Source organism: Eumetopias jubatus, unplaced genomic scaffold, assembly GCF_037043125.1.
Source record: "Eumetopias jubatus isolate StellerSeaLion01/CBP00866 unplaced genomic scaffold, mEumJub1_p1.0 scaffold_6, whole genome shotgun sequence".
In the NCBI taxonomy this organism is placed as follows: domain Eukaryota; kingdom Metazoa; phylum Chordata; class Mammalia; order Carnivora; family Otariidae; genus Eumetopias; species Eumetopias jubatus.
This window is the reverse complement of record NW_028274812.1, coordinates 120289455-120309856: the sequence shown is the minus strand read 5'-3', so window position 1 is coordinate 120309856 and position 20402 is coordinate 120289455. Positions and strand designations below refer to the sequence as shown.

At 55.1% G+C, this 20402-nt stretch overlaps 4 protein-coding genes across 5 annotated transcripts; 1 reads left to right on the top strand and 3 right to left on the bottom strand.

Annotated features, from left to right (window-relative positions):
• Positions 1 to 691: 691 nt before the first annotated feature.
• On the bottom strand, positions 692 to 3630 carry LY6G6C (lymphocyte antigen 6 family member G6C). Its single transcript, XM_028120645.2, has 3 exons — positions 3452 to 3630; positions 1790 to 1900; positions 692 to 1388 (listed from the first exon to the last, which is right to left on the bottom strand). Exons 1-3 carry the CDS (start codon positions 3501 to 3503, stop codon positions 1174 to 1176), a joined length of 378 nt encoding a protein of 125 aa, XP_027976446.1. The 5' UTR covers positions 3504 to 3630; the 3' UTR covers positions 692 to 1173.
• Positions 3631 to 4819: 1189 nt separating this feature from the next.
• On the top strand, positions 4820 to 8025 carry MPIG6B (megakaryocyte and platelet inhibitory receptor G6b). Its single transcript, XM_028120512.1, has 6 exons — positions 4820 to 4918; positions 5122 to 5469; positions 5623 to 5713; positions 6061 to 6101; positions 6238 to 6317; positions 6443 to 8025. Exons 1-6 carry the CDS (start codon positions 4858 to 4860, stop codon positions 6545 to 6547), a joined length of 726 nt encoding a protein of 241 aa, XP_027976313.1. The 5' UTR covers positions 4820 to 4857; the 3' UTR covers positions 6548 to 8025.
• Positions 8026 to 8321: 296 nt separating this feature from the next.
• On the bottom strand, positions 8322 to 11849 carry DDAH2 (DDAH family member 2, ADMA-independent). Of its 2 annotated transcripts, none has more exons than XM_028120510.2 (7): positions 11414 to 11849; positions 10209 to 10567; positions 9995 to 10094; positions 9794 to 9867; positions 9511 to 9630; positions 8831 to 8980; positions 8322 to 8641 (listed from the first exon to the last, which is right to left on the bottom strand). In XM_028120510.2, exons 2-7 carry the CDS (start codon positions 10503 to 10505, stop codon positions 8525 to 8527), a joined length of 858 nt encoding a protein of 285 aa, XP_027976311.1. In that variant the 5' UTR covers positions 10506 to 10567; positions 11414 to 11849; the 3' UTR covers positions 8322 to 8524. The 2 variants fall into 2 exon arrangements, with proteins under 2 accessions (XP_027976311.1, XP_027976312.1); XM_028120511.2 differs by having other exon boundaries at positions 10209 to 10563.
• An 83-nt stretch (positions 11850 to 11932) lies between these two features.
• On the bottom strand, positions 11933 to 17355 carry CLIC1 (CLIC family member 1). The gene is made up of 6 exons (XM_028120515.2): positions 17117 to 17355; positions 14947 to 15056; positions 14621 to 14746; positions 14355 to 14461; positions 13361 to 13542; positions 11933 to 12351 (listed from the first exon to the last, which is right to left on the bottom strand). The coding sequence occupies exons 1-6, from the start codon at positions 17150 to 17152 to the stop codon at positions 12190 to 12192; spliced, it is 723 nt and encodes a 240-aa protein (XP_027976316.1). The 5' UTR covers positions 17153 to 17355; the 3' UTR covers positions 11933 to 12189.
• Between the last annotated feature and the right edge of the window lie 3047 nt (positions 17356 to 20402).

Sequence of the window (20402 nt, the reverse complement as noted above, 5' to 3'; positions counted from 1 at the left end):
TCCATGCTCTAGTTACCAAGTGTCAGTGGACTTAGTTACTCCTTAACCAATGAAACCCCAAAGGACAATGGAGAATCTGCCCTAGGTGACTCCTGGATCCTATTGCTAGGGAGAATCCTCCTTAGCCGTGAAGCCACTGAGGGGAGCGGGCTCTGGGCTGAGTTGGGGGGGGGGGGTCACAGGAATCAAAGGACCCGGTTGGGTTTGTTCCCCTTTCTCCCATTTGCAACTTGGTTCCCAATGTGACTCTATAGGATTGAGAAAGGAAATGGAAGCCCCGTGATGGGAGGGTTGCTTGGAGCCCTGCTTAGTAACCTGGCCAAGTGAGGCTGCCCTTGACTCTAACCTGAGGGACTGGGGCCTGCTAAGAGGGTCCTGGGTCCCATCCCATGCAGTTCTCCTACCCTTTTGGGGGAGCCCTCAAGCCAGGCTGCGCCTCCTTCTTGGCAGTACATCAGAGATGTGGTCTAAATTTGGGATAAAGGTTGTTGCTCCAAACACTGGGACCTGTGTGCCAACCCCAGACACAGGAAGGAAGGATGGAGGCCTGAAAAACCCGTTTCTCCGTTTGCCCCAGCCCAGCCTCCCAGGGAAACTCCCTGGAGGATTCTTGGGGAAGGGCAGGAGCTGAGAGTGTTTTTTCCCCAAGAGGGGGCCTCTGACAACAGGTCTTTTGACAGTAAACACACAATTTATCAGACACAGACATTTATTACTCAAAACGCAAAGACGTGAGCATGGGGTTGAGGTATGTATGGGGGCCAGGGTTTGGGGAATCAGCCCCATACAGTGAGGTCATCAGGTCCTTCCTGGGAGCCTTCACAGGGGACAGGACAGAAGCCCCATCTCAGGCCCAGATCCCCATCCCTCCCGAGTCCGGCACGGCAGAGTGCAGGACGCGAAGTGCAAGGCTCTTCTGGGGACCAGTGGAGGGTCTGGGATGGTTCAGAGGGGTGTGGGAAGGGACTCGGGAAAAGCCGAGTGGAGGATGTAAGGTGGAAGGTTGGGTGGGGAGACCACTGTCTAATTAAAGAAATGTGAAGAGCCTGGAGAAATGCTTTTCTGAGTGAAGGGAGTTAAGGAGAGACCAGTGTAAGGAGCCGGGGTACAAGGAGACACAGGGCCAAACGCAGCCTAAGGCAGGTAGGAGGAGGGGCAGCCACGGAGTGAGTCTCAGTGCAGCAGCCAGAAGCCAAGGCCAGCCACAGAGGCGAGGAGCACAGGGGCCAGCGCTGGGGTGGGCCGAGGGGCTGGGCTATTGCAGTTGTCCTTGCTGCAGCAGGTGGTGTTATAGGTCAGACCCAGCTTGTGGTTGGTTTGGTTGAAGGCCTCCCGACAAGGCTCTTCCGGTGTGCCACATCGAAGGTTGGAGAAAACCCACATCTTACCTGAGGGTAGGAGTGGGCCGTGGGGTCAGCTCGGAGGGGTGCCTTCATGCCTGTGTCCACCCCCAACCCCATGCACTCGCCCAGGCTTCCTTCCCGACTTTGCCCCGGCCCTCCCTGCCTTATCTCTTCTCAGTAAGTCTGACTGTCCTCCTGCACTTCCGTCCCCCGCCCCCTCACCCCAGCCTTGGTCCTGGGACTTGTGGCTGGGAGGCCTTGGACTTGTTACTGTCTTCAGTCCATGGAAAGTCATAGAATGGTGCCTGGCACATAAGACTCCTTGGCCAAATATCGTCATTGCTGGGACTGTCTGTCCCATCTCAGTCTGAGCCACAGTTGGGCCTTGGCCCCCGCCATACAGTCTCCCCCTGGCCCCCTCTCCTCACTAAAGAGGGGGATATTACCGAGGTACACATTTGTTGTCAGGCACTGTTGTCCTGGTTCCAGGCGGCAGGACTGCCGGTCCACACAGCCCAGCACAGGGACTTTGTAGCAGGAGTGACAGCGAATGTCAGCTGGGAAGACACAAGTCAGGCTGAGGTGATGGGGTGTCTGACTCACCTGGGGACCGGCCGAACTGTGGGGCAGGGTGGAGAAGAGCCAATCAAGTAGGTGTTCTGACCTGTTTGGTTTGGTGGTGACAGAGCAGGTGAGTGAAGCAGAAAAGGGTAAGTGGGTGAGGGTGGAGTTGTTGCTCTGTGAACGCCTCACCCTGAACATCGTCCTGCACCCTACCCCATTCGGGGATGAGTCAAGAGGGGCAGAGCTACCAACAAAAACATGGGGCTAGGGATAGATGGAATGTGAGAATACCGTAGGCAAGGAATGCAGGAGGTGGGGGAAAATATGAAGGAATTCAGAAGACCTCACAGATGGAGACTTGAAATTGGAAGAAACACTACAAATAAAAATCATGGTTGTTGGGGCGCCTGGGTGGCTCAGTCGGTTAAGCGTCTGCCTTCGGCTCAGGTCATGATCCCAGCGTCCCGGGATCGAGCCCCACGGCGGGGCTCCCTGGGATCCTGCTTCTCCCTTCCCCTCTGCAGCTCCCCCTGCTTGTGCTTGATTCGCTCTCTCTCAAATAAATAAATAAATAAATACATAAATAAATACATAAATACATAAATAAAATCTTAAAAATCTTTATTTATTTATAAATAAAATAAAAATCATCATTGAAACACTTGCGTCAATGGCTTGGGACTTGAGACTGGCAACAAAGCCCCCTGTGGGTGGCTCACCACCTGGGACCACCATGAGTGTGGGAAGAGGAACCAGACCTGAGTGGGGTCCTCTCACTCTGGCAGCTCTCGGACAGGAGAGAATAATGTCTGAGAAGCAGATCGTCAGGTGCTGTCTGAGCACCTTACCAGAATGGAGGGGGGTGGATGCAGAGAGTGGCACCCTCCAAGCTCCCACCTCAGCTAATTCTAGGCTTGCGTGAGCAAAGTTTGGTGAAGGAGGGGTTCAGTCCAAGGGTAGAGGAGCCTGGTGACTGCACCTCTGTGATTTGTTTCACCCTGGGGGCGAGCTGCCCTGCATTCCCTCCATAGAAGGCTGGGATATCTCCCTGGTTCCCCAGGAGGTTCTAGGACATTGCTGGGACCCTCCAGAAAGCTTGGTCCCTGCCGGTATCCTCCCCGGGGAAGGGCAGGGGTGAACTAGTAGAGGCTTGAATGACTGAGAACAGAATCTAAAGGAGTAGGTGGGGAGGGTGGGGTGCACAAGAAGCCCCAGGCTGGACGCCTAGGTTTCTGGGAGGACTCCGCTGAGTGCAGGTGGTGAGAGGAGAAACCAGTAAGCTGGGTTTGGTCATGGAATGGGGGACAGGGGACCTGGAGCCCTGGCAGGTTAGAAGAGTGGGTCTTGGAGGTGGGGAGAAGTGTGAAGGAGACAGGGGTCCTTGAGGAATGGAGCAAGGACCCTGTCACAGGGAGGCTGGGTTCTGGAGGCACAGGAGAGCTGCGCCAGCTGGAGCTAGGGGTGCTTGGGATCCCAAGCAGTGGGCAATGGAGGGCAGTGGGTGGGGTAAGGTGTAGAAGCCCGGGGGGCCCCCTGGTGCTCACCTGAGACCCAGCAGAGCAGAGCCGACAGGGTGACCAGCAGAAGGCCTTTCATGATGAGGGTCCAGAGGTTGGTAGCAAGTGCAGCAGCTGATAGAGTAGATTTTCAGGGATCCAGCTCTGGGAGTCGAGTGGCCTTTTTGGAATTTATAATCCCAACGGTCCCTCCCTTCCCTGCCTCTGGTGGCCCCTCCTTCCCTATTTACACCCAGATGACCAGGGGTGGGGAGGGACTAAGCAGAACTGGGTGAGGGAGTAGGGATGGGAGAGAGAGGTAGTGGAGAGTACGTACACTCGTGGCCAACTCCATTTTGGTTCTTGGTTTCAGGCCAAGACACCCCTCCTGGTTCCCAGCTGACAGCCCTGCTGCCCGGTCCTCTGAAAAGACATCGCCAAGGCCCCTGTGATGTTATAGGGCTGTAGCGGCAGTGCCTGCCGGTTCCTGGCAAATGGACATAAGGCATGTGGCCTACACTCATTGCCCAGTTTGGGTCCCTGGGGGCCACTGGTAGGGGAATGTGAGCAGAAACTGAGGACAGAAGGGGCCAGCTTCATCTGGATTCAGCCTTGCCATGGTCTTCCCAACCCCAGCTCAGCCACAGGATGAAGGATTGTTTTGTTTGTGATGTCAGCAAGGGCTTCTGTGATGTCACAACAGCAGAGGCATAGGCTGGGGCTGCCTGCTGAGGTGATGCCTCAGGCCCTTAGAAGGTTCTCGGAACCTGCCCTGGCTAAACTAGGACTTGACCTAGCCTGGCTTGCTCTAGTTCAGCGAGGGCCAATGAAGTCCAGGGTATGGGGCATGTGGCCTGCTCCAAAGTGTCTCCCAAATCAAAACCTGCCAGTTTGGGTGGGGTGCCATTGGCCAGGAGGGACAGCCTGGGCACAGAGAGATGAAGTAGAAGGTAGACTAAGAACAGAAGTTGCAATAATACTTAATAACGGTGAGCACCAAGTGCTCCTATGTGTCAGCCATTGTTCTAGGCATTTTAGGTGTATTACTTTTTTTATTTCTCAATACTCTAGAAGGTAGGTGCTTTTATCCCTGTTTTACAGATGAACGAACAGGCCCAGAGAAGTTAAACGACTCGCCCACATCACTCAGCTAGTAGAGGGCCAAGGCAGGATTTGAACTCAGCCAGGATGCTGGGGGCCACTGCTACGCTGCAGGAGTTAAAAAGTATGTGAAAGTGCTTCTGTAACCAGACGGAGCACCACTTTCAACTGAGTATTGTTTGAGGGCTGTGAGGGAGCCAGCGAGGACTCCCAGAGGGATCCCGGCAGCAGGTAGCCCCGCCCTGCTCTTATCGGAGCCCCCAACCCGCGGCCCCCCCCAACTCCCTCCCCCCAGTTTTCCTCCGGTTTCCTCCACTGATACACTCGCCTCCTATCCCCACCACATCCCAGCCATGGCTCTGGTTCTGCAGCTGCTGCCGTTGCTGCTGTCTAGGGCCCAGGGGGACCCCGGGGGTAAGCCATCTCCCCCTCCAGGAAAGTTGGGATGGGCGCGAGGAAAGACTGAGGGAGGGGGGAGCGATGGGGAGGGGAGGGTTAATGTGTGCGGGATGATCCAGGCTGGCGGGGGGCACAGAGGAGAGGGGAGGGAGAGGAGACGGGAGTGGGGTTCGTCTTGCCTGTGGACTTGCCCTAACCCCTGTCCCCTCCAACCCCAGCTTCACTGGACGGCCGCCCTGGAGACCGGGTGAATTTCTCCTGCGTAGGGGTCTCGCATCCCATCCGCTGGGCCTGGGCGCCTAGCTTCCCGGCCTGCAAGGGCTTGTCCAAAGGACGCCGCCCCATCCTGTGGGCCTCATCGAGCGGGACCCCCACTGTGTCTCCAGTCCAGCCCTTTGCTGGTCGCCTACGTGCCCTGGACCCTAGTATCCGGCGGCTGGAGCTGCTCCTGAGCACGGGGGACTCAGGCACCTTTTTCTGCAGGGGCCGCCACGAGAAAGAAAGCCGTACGGTGCTTCACGTGCTAGGGGACGGGGCTGATTGCAGGGCACCGGGGACTACCCACGGTAGGTCCAGGCCTTTGTGCGCGGGACTTGGACACACACCCTCGGGAGGGAGACAGGCCTTAGCTGGGGGGTTCCTGGGCGGGAGAGCTAGTTCTCTGTCCTCGCACCCCTGACCTCAGTATCCACCACCACCCCCGTCCTCCGTTCCCCCAGGGTCCGTGAATCCCCAGTTCCTGATCCCCTTGCTGGGCGCTGGGCTGGTGCTGGGACTCGGGGCGTTGGGCGTGGTCTGGTGGTGGCACAGGTGAGCACAATGGGCGGGGCCTGGCTAAACGGGTCGTGACCAGAGGCGGGAGGGGCAGGACCAGAACTTGGCAGACAGAAGCTAGACCTAGAGCTCCGGCGTGTGGTGTAGGAGAGGAAGTGGGGAGGTCACCACTTGGGCCGAGGCCGCAGGTTGGTAGGCAGAGCCCTGGCCAGGGAGGCGAAGCTAGAGCCCGAGCAGGATCAGAGTGCGGGCGGAACTATCTGTGGGGGTGGAGCCTAAATTGTTTTGCGGGTCTGAGCCTTTGAGTTGCTGGGTTGCTGTTGGCCCCGAGGAAGACGAGAGATAAAATTGGTGGCTCTCAAAGACTTATACATCCATTACAGACGATCACCCCCGCACCCGCCTCGACCACTCCCCAGATTTGGTGAGATTAACTCCATCCCGTTTTCCTTCTACTGCTCCCACACTTCCCACCTCTCAATTCCTGAGTCTGAGCCCTTGCTGGGAGCAGAGTGTTGGTCACTTTCTCTCAATCCTTCAGCTCTGTTCCCCCCATATAGATCCACTCGTGAAAGTCGAGCCCCAGAGGCCAGTAAAGGAGGAGGAGCCTAAAAATGCCCGTGACCTGGACCAGGAGGCGGTAAGGGCCTGGGGATTGGAAGGGGGTTGGACAGAATCCCCGAGAAAAGTGGACTAAGACAGAGGCCTGAATTCCCCAGGGAGTCCGACTTCTGAGACCCTCCTGCCTTCCTCCCCACCTTTCAGAGCCTGCTCTACGCCGACCTGGATCATCTGGCCCTCAGAAGGCCCCTCCGGTTGTCCCCAGTGGTCCCGGCTGATGCCTCCACTATCTATGCGGTTGTGGTTTGAAGGGAAGCCCTTATTCTAAACCTCACAAGCTGGAGGTTCCCAGCACTCCACAACTCCCCACCCCTTCTTGGCCCCTTACCTGGACAGGGAACGCACCACGGGATAGAAATGAGCACTAGCCTTAAGAGTCAGGAGCCCCGGGTTCTCTGCGACTGACCTTGCTCCTTCAGTTACCCCAACTTTCCTCGTATAACTTTCATGTCTTCTTCACCACCGGTGCCCTCTCTAAACCTGATCAAGCCCTGCCTCCCTATCTTAAGGGATAAGAGTCCAGCTCTTTGAATCAGGGGCCTACACCTTGTCTTCTCCTTCGCTCCACTCCTCCTGCTCATCATGTCTCCATGAGGTTGCCAGTGAGGTCCTAAAGGCCACACCCAGTAGAGTTTTTAGCTTGGTCTTTGATTACTTCTTTCTTTTATGCTGGCGTCTTCCTTTTGGACTCTTCCTTGCTCCCTATCCCCATGGTATTCCCCACCATTCTAGACTCGTCCCTTATCTATCTGACTTCCCTCTCCTCTGGGAATCTGTCATCCACAGCCAGTCCTCAGCCCTCACCTCTGAAAACAACACCTAGAGCTCTCTCCAGCTCAGATCTTGAGTAATGGGATTTCCCATCTATCCCTGGGACATCCCTGCCTGGTTCGCTGTGGGCATTCTGCACCCAGCATATCCAAAACCCAACTCATTGTCACTCACTCAATCCTCCTCTGCATTCTCTCTTGATCAACCAGTTGCCTAAGCTAGAAACTGGGAGTCATGCAGGCCTTCTGCTCGCTCCCACACAATGAACCAAGTCCTGTCTTTCTATTTTAATGTCACTGTGAAATCGATACCCTTCTTCACGCCCAGGGCTGCCACCTGAATATACTCTCCTGATTTCCTCCCTGGGTGACTCATAGCCCCACCTCATTCTCTTGCCCCTGCCCTCCTCCCTGAAGCCAGAGAGGTCCTCCCCAAATGCGAACCTTCTCACAACCTGTATTCCAGAGTTGCAGGATTTCTTTCCATAACTTTCAGCTCTGGACCCATGGGCCTTGGCTTTGGGTACAAGGTGCTGGCAGCACTCTACCTACCTTGCAGGCTTGTCTCTGTCACTCCACATGCGCACAGCATGCCAACCCGGCAGAGGTTCTCCCCCCAGTTCTCTCCCAAATATGGCTTCGCGCCACACAAGTCCTTCTTCCTGGACCTTTTTTCCTCCTCCCCACTACCTTCCTGGCGAATTCTTCTTTATCCCCAAGACTCAGTTGAAATGTTGCCCTTTCTGGGAAGCCATTCCTGACCCTCTCTGCCTACCCCTGCATACATTTTTGATGCTGTAGGCAGTCTCCTTATTTCTCTCTTAGCAACAACACCCTGTGAATTTTTCCATCACAACCTGTATTTCAATTTCAATGTACTGTGAGTTCCCTGCTATCAGAAGACTGACCCTTTCTATATTACTGCCAAGCCTCAGTAAATGAGTGAATGAAAATGAACGCCCCTGAAAGCGTCACTTCTTCCTCTCTATCAACTAGGGGTGGGTTGGTAATCTACCAATCTCTGAATCATCTGACATTTGGATAAATTGAGTGATCCACCTACTCTTTCTTCTCTACCTCGTATATGCTCCCCACAGTAGAAATTCTATCCTGTCCATCTTGTGCCCAAACACCTATGATAGGGTTGGGCAGTGAGTCAGTATCTAATGAGGGTTTGATGAATGAAAGACTAACCTCAACCTCAGATTTCAGCCCCGCCCCTATCCCAGTAAGACACCAGCCACAGCCCAGTCTAAAAGGTCAGTTCTGTTTTATTAGTTCTGAGGAGGAGGACTCACCCAGTGGACTCTATCCTTTTTCCCACACTAAGCCCCCCCCCAATCTTGGGGCCGTCTCCCCACTACTACCTATTCACCGTCCTCTATCTACGCCTCCTTCCCCTTCTACTCCTTATGCTGCCCTACCCCTGGCCAGCCAGAACCCTAAGGCCAGGCCCTCAGCTGTGGGGGCGCGTGCTGAGCACCAGGCAGAGGGAGCTGAGCCCGGCGCCTGCCTTCTCCAGTTCTGAGCAGGACACAGGTACCAGGGTGACATCAGAGAGCTTCTGCAGTGCCTGCAGGGAGGACACGAAGTGGGGAGAGGGGAGTAAGACCCCGAGGCCACAGCCAGGCCCTTCCTGGAGGCAGCTCAGAGTGGCACCACCCACGCTCCTAGAGAAGGTACCCCTTCTTCGTCCCACTAGGAAGGCCTGAGACTCCTTCCTCTGGTTGTTGTTGGTGGTGGAGTTCCTGCCTTCCCTCACCTCCTGGCTATTGGGCAGGTCCCCGCCTCCACGGTGCAGGAGAAAAGGGAGCACACCAGGCAGCCCAGGTCGCAAAAAGAGACAGTCAGCAGCTGCATCATCTGGGAGGGTCAGGGACGCGTAGGGGTGGTCTGTCAACACTGCCATCGCCTGAGGGAGACGAAAGAGGAAGTGGTCAAGTCTCAGAGCCTCTCCACAACCGAGTGTGATGGCCCTACTACCGTTAAGGGCTGGGGACACAGTTACATTTGTTGTATAATAATGATAGCAAGCACTTGTTCTTAGTATGTGTCAGGCACTGATCTAAGCATTTTAGTGACCTTTGTTAAGTTCCACCTCGGACACACATGCAGTTCTTACTACCTGCAACTCTCTTCTTCCCTTCTCTAGCCCCCACCAGTCAATGTCATCCATCCTTCCTCATAGCTTAGACCCCACCTTTGGGGAGGTTTCCGGAAACTCGGGAAGACGATGTTAATCGACTGTGTTCCCTGTCCCTGTCCTGCTATAGTAACTTCTTGCTTTCTGACGTGTTTTCATACTAGATGGACGGCTCCATGAGGGCAGGGGTTGGAATTAAGTCTCTGAATCTCCCAGCTTTCCGCCTCCCGGGCCAGGAGCCACGCCCACTCTTGCTGGCCGCGCCCCAACCTGCCCCACCCCACCCCGCCCCTCCTCACCCTGACAGCCTTTTGGGCAGCGTCGCTGCTACCGGCCACGACAGTGCGGGGTCCCCCCATGCCGCAGAGGCCGCGCAGGTGCGAGGGGCCAGAGACAGGCACTGTGGAGACCGCGAAGTCCTAGGGGCAACAAGGGAAATTATTCAGGGACGCGGGAGGGGTGAGGGGATTCCCTCAAACACAGGTGGCTCTGGGCTCCTCCCTACTCCGCGCCGCCTCCCTGCGCCCCTCCTACCCCATCCGCTCCGCGCTTCCCCAGCACAAAGCTGGTCCCGCTCCTCACCCGGAACGTGTCCGCCACGATCTCAGCTCCTCGGTGATTGGTCCACTTGGAGAGGCCTACGAAAAACTCCCGGCCTGAGCCCAGGGAGGCCGCGGAGGTTGGAGAGGCAGAGTGAGTTGGAAACAAGGCCCGACATGGCCTAGTCTCCCCAACTCTGCTTCCCAATGCCAAGCCCCAGGGATGCAGGCACCTCAGCCTCACCGGTAAAGAGAACATCAGTGCCATCCAGCGTCGCGTTCTCATCCCCCATCTCCACGATCCGGAGCCCAAGGTCCTGAAGGGCTCTGCGGACTCCATCGACCTTAGGGCAGGAAAGAGGGCGCGGGGCAGAGACGTTCCCATCCGCAATTCTTAAAGTCCCACACATCCAACTCCTCCGTTCCCCTTACCCCCCAACCCGCGCCCTGGCGCTCACCTCCGGCCTGCGGGAGGGGCTCCAGGGACGCGTAATTAGGGCCGTGTCCCCTTGGATCACGGCGGTGTCACCGAGCAGCGGTCCCAGCGGCAGCGACTCTTCAGGAGGCAGTTCTAGCAGCTGCAGCCCCAATCGCTGCCTCAGTTTACCCCCCAGTACCCCGTGCTCCCTCTGAGCTTTAGCCAGGTCCAGAGCCGGGAGGCCAGCCCCCGCACCCTCCCCCGAAGCCAGGCTCTCCGGGACCCCCCGGATCAGGGCGTGGGAGCAGCGGCCCAGCCCCTCCCCTGGTGTCCCCATCCCATCCACACAGTCTCCCCCTCCGGCCGCGCTGATTTCTTAGTTTTCTCTTTTTCACCTGTCTGGGAGAAGAGACAGAAAGGCGGGGGGGGGGGGAGGCAGAGAAAGAGACATGCACAGAAGGGCGTAGGGGGGTGGTAAGGAGCGCCCGGGTCTTCCTTCTGCCATCTCCGGGCGCCCCTCCCACTTCGCCCCACCCCCTCCAGACCTTTCTCTCCTGCCCACCCCATTCCACCCCGCACCCTTCTGGGTCTGCTTCTTTGGAGGGAGTCCGAGGAACAAGACCGGGACCCCTAATCTTCAAAACACCTGTTGCCCCTGTTCGGGGGCTTCGCGAGGTCCCTGCTAGGCGCCCCTCTTGGCAGCCGCTAGGATGCGCTCACTCCCCAAAAATGCAACCGCCCCGCCCCCTTAACCCTCAGCTGCTCGCTGCCATAGGGACCCGAAGTGCGGCGAGGGACCCAAAGGGGTTATGGGACAGAAGGAGACAGCTGGGGAGAGGGTCAGGGCCTAGGAAGATGGAAGTCCTGAACGCCCAAACGAGAAAGGGGAAGAGGGGCAACGAGGGAGGAATTAGAACCTAAGGAGTTAAATATCCTCTCTCCACCCGGGCCGGTCGTGCTGCCCCTAGCGCGACCCAGTATAAACCAGACCGAGTCCCGGAGGACTGGGAGAGGTCTAAAACGAAATCCAAGGGGCGGGGAAACCGGGGGCGTGGTCCCAGGGAGCAGACGCCACTCCCGGCTCCAGGACCCTGTCTCCCGGTCCATCTTCCCCAAAGTCTACCTCACTCAGCTCCGCACCCAAATTTCCGCCTCCTGCACTCTGTCCGTTGCAGGCACCGGCCCGGCACCCTCAAGCTCCGGCCCGCACACGGTACAGGGGACACCTCCAACCCCTAGACTTACCTCCAGCGGCCACCCCGACTCCTGCGCTCTGTGATCTCGGCTGGGGCCCCACCCCCCTGAGGACAGAGTTGGTTGGAGAAGGGAGTCCTAGTCTTCAAGCCTCGGGGACTGGAGCTCTTGGCTTTTGAGGGGTCCCTGGGTAGGCGAGCTCAAGAACTACGGTGGGGCGGGGTCGCGATGGTCTGGCGGCTTCGGGGCATTGTCTAAGCGGGACGGGGCGGGGCTCCTCGAGACCACGCCCATTCCGCCCTGCTACGCCGCGCCCACTCCACCGGGACTGCGCTCCCCTCCTCAGAACTCGGCCCCGCCCCATGAGTGCTGCCCAGGCCCACCCAGATCTGGCTGGCCCCGGCGGCTGGGCTGCAAACGCGACATGGACCACAAGACAGCGTTATGGTGGAACGGCACGAAAAATGGAAGCCTGACCACAAATACCCCTCTTCTAAATTCCTGGCTTCTGCCCTGAGCTCAAGGTCACTGACCCACCTCTCATTCCGTGTTACCCACACTCAAGCCCTCTTTGTGTAAAACGACACTGTATTTTCATTCTGTATTTTATTACTGAAATACATTGTCCTACCCGCACCACCCCACAATAAAAATCTTACCTAGATTCCCCATTTTTTCCCCTCAGCCCCCCAGCCAGCCCTGCACAAGTGCTCCAGGATTCTCTGCCCACTGGCCATTTTGGAGTGTGTCCCTTGGATAACCACGTGGAAACCAGTTGGTGCCTTTGTGGAGAAAATGGAGAGGGGAGACGGAGTCTCAGGAGGCACTTATTTGAGGGCCTTGGCCACTTGCTCGTAAGCCAGCTCGATCTCCTCATCATCTGGACAGGTGGAGGCAAACTCTTCCCGAGCATAGGCATTGCGCAAGTACCGATGCACTCCGCGGAACCCCTCGGGGATGGAGAATCCCCTGTACTTCTTACAGACCACCTGGGGGCGGGGAGAGGAGGGGGACCAACATGTTAGCCTCTGGGGAGCCGCGCTGGGTGCCAGGCTCTTGTCTTTCTCTTCTCCCAAGACTCACAGGATGAAATCTAGCCTTCCTGTGCAGGCATTCAAGAACCCCCCACTCTCTGGCTTCTCTTCCTGTGATTCTTATCTCCCATATGAATCATCTTCTCCAATTGGCTTTCTTAACTCCTCACAATCTTCTCCTGTCTTCGCCCTTCCTCTCCACTCACTGAAATCCCGGCCATTTATAACCAGCTCCTTTTCAAACCACCCCCTGCCGTGGTGCCATTTCTCTCTTCTTGATTTTACTGAGATGTAATTCACAAATCAGAAAATTCTCCACTGTGACTTTTGTCCCTATTTTTCATTTGGCTTTTAATCATGTTTTGTTACTTAACTTTCTTGTGACTGTTCTATGTTCCTAGCTAGATTTCAATTCCCTTGAGGGCAAGGACCAATCCTCATCCATCTTTGTGTCTTTCAGTGCCTAGTACACAGATGTTCAATACAGAGATCTGTGGCAGACTGACATTAGGCCCATGTTTCACAAACTAAACCATACCTTTGAGGCTAAGACAAAAACATGGGAACCAGCAGTTTTCATCTTTCATCACAAGACAAAGTGGAGACTGATGCTATAAAACGAATTAAAGCTCTGATTTTAGGAAAAGCCTGCTTTGTCTGATGTGGGGACTTGGCAGTGATAGAGACAGAAAGAACACTCTTGACAGCAACACTGGGCTATGTTACTCCCAGCCAGTCTGTTTGCACCCACAGCCTGTATCACGGAATGTAATTCTCTCAAAGCACTGGCCTTGCAGCAATGACTGGGAGGAAGGAATGGGGCGTGTCTGCTATTGGTAGCCATCCATAGAAACCATCCTAAGAAAGAAACCACCTTTGGAGTGGTTGTCATGGGAAACCTGTGTGGGAGCTTCTTAAAGAGCCATCTCAGTGGCCACCCTCTGCTCCTACAGTGACCACCCACCTGTACTATGTGGAGCTTTGGCAACAGGTTGCAGTCAGCCAGAGTGAGCTCATTGCCATCCAGAAACTTCCTCTGAGAGATGCCCTCGTCCTCAGCACTGGTCTCATCCACTTCTTCTGGGAGGGGGGATGTCAAATAATTGTCTAAAACTTTCAGGGCTTTCAGGAGCCCCTTCTCCAGATCTGTGCAAGAAAGGGGAACTGGTAAGAACATCAGGAGAGTGACATAGTCCAGGAGGGCCTGGGGAGTGGGGGGTGAATGAATACTAATGGTGAGGCCAGTCCAAAATGATATCTGACATGAATGTAGTTCATTTTCCATGTGTTATTCTAAGCACTTTACATACAAAAACTCATTTAATTCTCACATCAACCCATGAAATAGGCATGGTTATCTTCATTTCATAGATCTGGAAATGGGATTTACAGAGAGATTAAATGGACTGCCCAAAGTCACAGGGCTAGTAGGGTTTGTACTCAGGTTGTCTGGATCTAGAGTTGTCGTTGTTGTTAAGATTTTATTTATTTGACAGAGAACACAAGCAGGGGGAGTGGGAGAGGGAGAAGCAGACTCCCTGCTGAGCAGGGAGCCGGATCGGATGCCAGGCTCGATCCCAGAACCCTGGGATCATGACCTGAGCCGAAGGCAGACACTTAACCGAACTGAGCCACCCAGGTGCCCCTAGAGTCACTGTTCTTAAGCACAACCCTCTTCTGCCAGAACACAGGTCAGCAGCCAACCCAACTAACATCCCCAGTGGTGCAGGAGAGGCTAGGTGATAAACAAGAGAAGCTTAAGGTCACAGCCAATGAAAATGCAAGGAAATATGGGGTTTAAACAAAAAATAAGGGGGCTGGGGTGGGAGGCAGTGAGGGTTTGCCAACATCTGCTCTGTCTCCCCAATATCAGAATTTCCAGGTGCCCTTAACGCCTCCCAATCCCTGGATCTTCTCCATTCCTCCTAGGACCCCGGCCTCCAGCCCTTGAGACTCACTATCATTGAGTGCCGGGTTTGAATTCTTGATGTAAGCAGAAAATTTGGCAAATATGTCCAGCCCCGCCGTGTTGGATTCAGGGTTCAGAGCTGCCAGCTTGGGGTACCTGAAAGCCAGTAGGAGAAACAGGAGAAGATATCTTCTGGGGAGGAGCCTCAGCTCCCCTGCTCCCGCCCACCACCATTTCGGTTTTCCATTTCTTCCACCTCTCTCTTTCCTAGAGTCTCCCTGCTACCCACCCCTTCCTTTCCAAGTGCCCTCATACCTGGGAGGGCACAGCACCGCCTCCAGAAACTCCTCAATCTTGTTGGTGTCTGTGTGCACTTCGGTGCCATACAGCAGGAATGGGAGCTGCCCCCCTGGGCACAGCTTCTGCACTGTCTCAGTCCGCCTGGGGGAGAGGCCAAGCATCAGGACAGGAAAAGGGGGTCAGGGAGAATCAGAAAGGGGAGATGGAGGGATGTGGGAGGAAAAAGGAGCTCTGGGTGGAGGGAGGGGGGAAAGGTGCAGGATGAAGGGTTAGGATGGGTGAGCGTGTTATGTGCGTATGTGTGTGCACAGGGGTGTTTAGAGAAACAGAAATTGGCCCACCTCTTGGTGTCAACAGTGGTGACGTTGAAGGTGACTCCCTTGAGCCAGAGTACCATGAACAGTCTCTGGGAGAAGGGGCAGTTCCCAATCTTGGCCCCATCACTGCCAGCCTGAAAAGTAACCCCCCACCCCAAGGTTAGGCCTGGTACACCCCACCTACCCCAGGCCATTCTCTGCACTTCCTACTCCCAGATCACGCTGCTTTCTGCCTAGTCATGACATGCAGTCTCACTACTAAAAGCTCTCTCCAGATGTGGGCTCTCCACTCTGGAGGTGGAGCAAACCTAGGGCAGATCAGTGGGAACGTTTTCTGCAAAGGTCAGCTTCCGGTTCCCCAGAGACAGGTGGGAGGTAGGCAGAGGAATTGGGTTTGGGAGAACTCAGGAGGACCTGGACCCTAGAGAGGGAAGACCAACAGTAATGCAGTTTTACCTTGTATTCTAAGCACTTCACATACGAAAACTTATTTAACTCTCACATCCCTAGAGAGGGACTTTGGTGAGGTCAGGGGTGTAGGCTAGAGGCCTAGATTTCTGAATGAAGTAAGAGCCTGCGAAGGGGCATAGTACTGCAGGGTTTGGAAGCCAGAGTTCTGGTCCTCTATACCTCTACCCTGTTTCTGGCAGCTGGGTGGGGAGTCAAGGGGCCCAGAGCCTCACCCTAAAAGATGTAGAGGGCTTTGCAGAGGGGGGCTGCCCTCTAATTGGCAAGTGGTGACCTCATCCCCCAAGGGACCTCCCCCTAGGCTGAGGGTGATTCATCTCTCAGGCTGTCTCCGGGCCTCAGCAGCTTCCTTCCTGGCAAGGAGTGGGGGCAGGGACCTGAGAGGCTGAAGCCTGGGCAGTGGAGGGCCACCTTCCTCTTCCCCACACACTACTTGTGGGGTCTCCCAGCACATGGCCCCCGGCTCCAGATAACTCCTCACACTGGACCCAAGGCCAGAATCTGTAGCGCAGCCTCACCCAGGGATAAAAATAGCCCTTGAGGCAAATGTGAGTGAGGTGGGGACCACACCTAAGGGGGGCGGACCCAGGCATGGCTGGGCACAGGGAGAGGGAATGGCTTCCCCAGAAGCCCCAAGCAGCAAGGAGGGAGAAAGCGGCAGGAACGCACAAAGAAGGACGAACAAAGGGGGAGAGTGGAGAGAAAGGAGGCAGGAAAGTGAAGGGTGGGGAGAATGTGCAAACAAGGAGGCACAGAGGGAGAGGGAGGTGCAGAGATGAGGTCCAGGATTGGGTAAGAATGCCCCTGCAGTGGGGAGGGGAGCAGAGCAGAAAGAGTGAAGTCCGCTAGTCCCCTGTCGAGCTTTCATCTCCGAAGGCCAAAGGACCGTCGCTCCTCATCCACACCCACAGAGAGAGGACTGAGTTGGGGGACTCTCCTTCTCCTGTTTCTAAAACCCCCAAACCCTAAACACCCTAACCCAGGTCTCTTGCTCCTTCTGATCCCTCTCCCCACCTATCCTCCCGGTAGCCCCAGCTAAACTCCCATCTGGCCACCTTCTTTTCTCCCCTTCTCCAAGTCCCAGGGGAGCCTTCCGGGCCCACCCCCTCTCCGGCCGGGCTGCTAGAACTCCACTCCCACTCACCCATCTCCTTCCACCCCACCAGTCCTTCGCGTGGATCTCCCCGCAGCCTCCCTCACCACACCCTCTTCCTTGAAACCTGCCGTGCCACACACGCGCGCGCACTTCTCCAAGTCTCCCCCAAGACACCCCTCACTTTGGTCTTCTCGTAGGACCACCTGTCCTGATGTTAACCTCTGACCCTCCCAAACGCTGTTGGGTCCCACTGCCCCCTTCTCTCCCAGTCTTTCCATCAGCTTGTCCCTCCCACCCCCACCCCCATCCCCACCCCCACCCCCACCCCCGTCAATATTCTCAACTCCTGGGACCTTCTCTCTACCTTCCGGCCCTTTAGGCTGCTGAAAACTTGCACTTCTACAAACTTTTCAGGGTCGAGCACAGAATTCTCATTACCCGCACCCACAAGAATCGTCTTCCCCTTCCGAGGCCACCCCCCACAACAGCGCGCACACTGCAGACTGCACGTGGAGTTGGGTGGGGGTCAAGGAGGGAAGGGATTGGGGAGTTAAGGCTGGAGCTGGGTAAAGGTGAGAGTTGCCTTCCAGGAATTGGGAGGCTGGCCTACGAGCGAGAAGGTGTCCCTACCTTCACGAACAATTCAACCTGAGGTTCTTCAGCCATGGTTGCGACGGGGACCAGGAAGCGGCCGGCGCTGGGGGAACTGGGAGGGGCCCGGGCCAGGGAAGGCGGGTCTCACAGGCAGGGATTCTCTCCCCCAGACCTAGGGCTGGCCCTTCAGCGCAACACAAACCCGATGAGACCCGCTCACACGAGACACGGCTTCCCCAACCAGCCCAGCGTACCCCACACCCCGCCCCTCCAGCTCTACCCCCTCCCGGGCTAGATCAGGGAGCCGCTGACTCACCGACCGGCCCCGCCCTGAACCTGGGGAGGGGACAGGAGGGGGGCGGGACTCGACGATCTCGGGAGTGGGGCAGAGGGGAGAGCCTCAGGTCTCCTAGAGGAAAAGGGATGGGGGATGTTAGGGAGGGGGAATCCTGGGAACCGCCTTGTTTCTCCACCCGTCTCCTTGAACACAGGATTTTTTTTTCCTGCCTTAGTTTCCCTGCAGCATTAATCAGAGGACACTCCCACTCCACCCTCACACAAGACACCAACAGCTTGATCAAGCCCATGAGGGCCCAGGGAGGGAATTTTAGAATGTGAAGGTTGTCCTTTATTCCTTTTCCCACGTTCCTTCCAGACTCCAACAGGACAGGGACTTGGAAGTGGAAGCTGAGGTTGGGGGAAGAGAGTGGTGAAAGGTAGGGCAGGGGATGGGAGGGGAGACATCCAGGCCTCCTGCTAGGGAAAAAAGAAGCTGAGCCAAAGGGCCTCCTCACTGGGGGAGGTCTGCTCCTTCTCAGTAGCGTAGTCAGCTTTAATGCTTACACTTCTGTGCCCATACCGGGACCCTCCCTGTGCCCCGAGCCCTTTTCTCACTGATGGGTTGAAGATGAGAGAACGGTGGGGAAGGGTGGGTTTGTTGTGGCCCTAGAATAGAGCTGCACTGATTCTGGAGGGGATGGTAGCTAGTTCTGTCATGGAAGGAAAAAAAGCAAAGATCAGATGGAATAACGTAAATGGAGTCCTTGGGGACACAAATAAATAAGTAGGGAGGTAGAGGAAGAGTAGCTTGATTTTTGGAGGTTCTGTCAAACTCTTTATGATCTGCTGAAAAATGGCTTAATAGTATGTCCTCCACACAGCCTCCGTGTCTTGAATATCTCTCCTTCCCTACCATGCCTTCTCCTTCTTCCTCACCACCTGCTGTCTAACAAGAGACCTACAGTTCCAGAAAAACACGGTAGAGTGCAAGGACATAGAGGAGCAAAACAGGCCTTGACACTTAAAGAAAGGGAGATTTCGGGGAGACTGGGGTGGGGTGAGAGATGTGCTGCTGGAAACCAGCAGTTAGTGGTTTCCTCTCTCCTCTCCTGCTTCCTCTTCTGTGGGTTTTCTCCTCCCTGGAGGAAGGCCTATCTCTCTTCTCCCCAGTGAGGAGATATATTCGGTGTTTGTTCCTTTGAACTGTAAGATCCTGTAAGGTTGTAGAATGATTCCATGAGTGTGTTTGTGTGTGTGTGTGGGGGGGTTCCTCCATGGGTGACCCTCAGATTCTGCACACAGGACATCTGAGGAAAGGAGGTCAAAACAGCCCTATTCTCAGGGTCCTCTTCTGTTCCAGCTGATCAATGTCCATCAGAGAATCTGCCACACAAAGATCTCCCTTCTGGGAGATGCCTCAGGCAAATGGGGCCAGCCCTGAGCTCGAACAGGTTTTGGCAGCTCCTTTCCTGCCTTTTTCTCTCCTACAGCTTTATGGCTAGAGCTGGCTTGATCATCAATATTGACTTTGGCTGGCTGGCATGGCTACCCACAAGGTATTTTGCCTTAATTCCCCAGATGTCAGGTAATGCTGCCCTCTCCTGGTACTATCCAGCAGTGCCCCATGGTCTGCACCCCCAAATCCTGCATCAGAGAAGTTTCCCTCCGTCTCATCTCCGTACCCTTCTATCTCAGTATCTACCCTTTCCTTCAAAGGGTGGCTTCTTTTTCACTCCCTCCCCTTGCTTGGCATGGTAAACCAGTCCCTAATCTGTTTTCACCCCAGATTGGAAGGTGTGTCCCTCCCTGACACGCCTTAGAGTTGTGACCGTCTCTTTCAGGTTTCCATAGCCCCATTGCTCAACAGTTTGCCAGGGGTAACCATTAACCTAGTCCTGAACTCCCTCCCCTACCTTTCTTGCTAGAGGGGATTTTCCAATCGTTTAGCCGAGCCAGGTTAACCCACCATTTTCTCTAACATCTTGGATGGGATCGCCCCATCTCAGGGTACTCTAGGACAAAGCTGGAGAGGAAGATGCATTTTAAGCGATCTGTTTTTTATTTTTTATTTATTTTTTAAAAAATATCTCATTTATTTGTTGGGGGGAGCGGGCACAAGCAGAGGGAGTGGCAGGCTGAGGGAGAAGCAGACTCCCCACTGAGCAGGAAGCCCGATGTGGAACTCTGTCCCAGGACCCTGGGATCATGACCTGAGCTGAAGGCAGACGCTTAACTGACTGAGCCACCCAGGCGTCCCAAGGGATCTGTTTTTTTAAAGTATATATTTATTTCTGCCCCCCTCACAATCTCCTTGCTTCTCTTCTCACGCACACTAAAAAGTAAGCTTCATGAAGTCCATACTTAATGTTCAGTACTTTGAGTCTGCCACCTGGCCCAGAGTAGGCACTAAATAGTTGCTGGGTGAATGAATGACACCCCTCTGTCTTTAGGGGTGTGGGTGTGTGTGCCCCTGCAGAGGGGGATAGACATGTCTCAGCGGGGGTGTAGGTGTTAATCAGGTCTACTTTTTTTTTTTTTTTTTTAGATTTTATTTATTTATTTGACAGAGAGACACACAGAGAGAGGGAACACAAGCAGGGGCAGAGGGAGAGGGAGAAGCAGGCCTCCCACTGAACAGGGAGCCCAATGCAGGCCTGGATCCCAGGACCCTGGGGTCATGACCTGAGCCGAAGGCAGACAGACGCTTAACGACTGAGCCACCCAAACACCCCTATCAGGTCTACTTCTACCAGAATTTTGTGTAATTTGAATGCTTCTACCTCCTCTGGGGAGACCAAAATTAAAACTAGACCCAGGAGTGCCCTCGTGGGGGTGGTCATACCCTGCACCAAGTAAACAGGCAAAGGAGGACTAAGACAGGAGTCTCACTTATTTCTGCTTATTTATTTGAAATACGTAGTAGCTCTTACTAGTTTACCAGGCACTGTTCTAAGCTTTCATAAATATTAACTTAGGGTGGGTACAAATATATTTTTTAAAAAACAAATATATTTTTTTAAGATTTTATTTATTTGTCAGAGAG

Coding starts and splice junctions, on each gene's coding strand:
- LY6G6C (XM_028120645.2), bottom strand. CDS start 3,503: ATGAAAGGCCTTCTGCTGGTCACCCTGTCGGCTCTGCTCTGCTGGGTC. Junction 1,901..3,451: donor TCTGCTCTGCTGGGTCTCAG/GTGAGCACCAGG, acceptor GTGTCTTCCCAG/CTGACATTCGCTGTCACTCC. Junction 1,389..1,789: donor GACAACAAATGTGTACCTCG/GTAATATCCCCC, acceptor TCCTACCCTCAG/GTAAGATGTGGGTTTTCTCC.
- DDAH2 (XM_028120510.2), bottom strand. CDS start 10,505: ATGGGGACACCAGGGGAGGGGCTGGGCCGCTGCTCCCACGCCCTGATC. Junction 10,095..10,208: donor GCCCCTCCCGCAGGCCGGAG/GTGAGCGCCAGG, acceptor TCCTGCCCTAAG/GTCGATGGAGTCCGCAGAGC. Junction 8,642..8,830: donor ACCTGCCCAATAGCCAGGAG/GTGAGGGAAGGC, acceptor TCCTCCCTGCAG/GCACTGCAGAAGCTCTCTGA.
- MPIG6B (XM_028120512.1), top strand. CDS start 4,858: ATGGCTCTGGTTCTGCAGCTGCTGCCGTTGCTGCTGTCTAGGGCCCAG. Junction 4,919..5,121: donor GGCCCAGGGGGACCCCGGGG/GTAAGCCATCTC, acceptor CTCCAACCCCAG/CTTCACTGGACGGCCGCCCT. Junction 6,318..6,442: donor GTGACCTGGACCAGGAGGCG/GTAAGGGCCTGG, acceptor CCCACCTTTCAG/AGCCTGCTCTACGCCGACCT.
- CLIC1 (XM_028120515.2), bottom strand. CDS start 17,152: ATGGCTGAAGAACCTCAGGTTGAATTGTTCGTGAAG. Junction 14,462..14,620: donor GCGGTGCTGTGCCCTCCCAG/GTATGAGGGCAC, acceptor ACTGGCTTTCAG/GTACCCCAAGCTGGCAGCTC. Junction 12,352..13,360: donor CAAAGCTCCACATAGTACAG/GTGGGTGGTCAC, acceptor CCCCGCCCCCAG/GTGGTCTGTAAGAAGTACAG.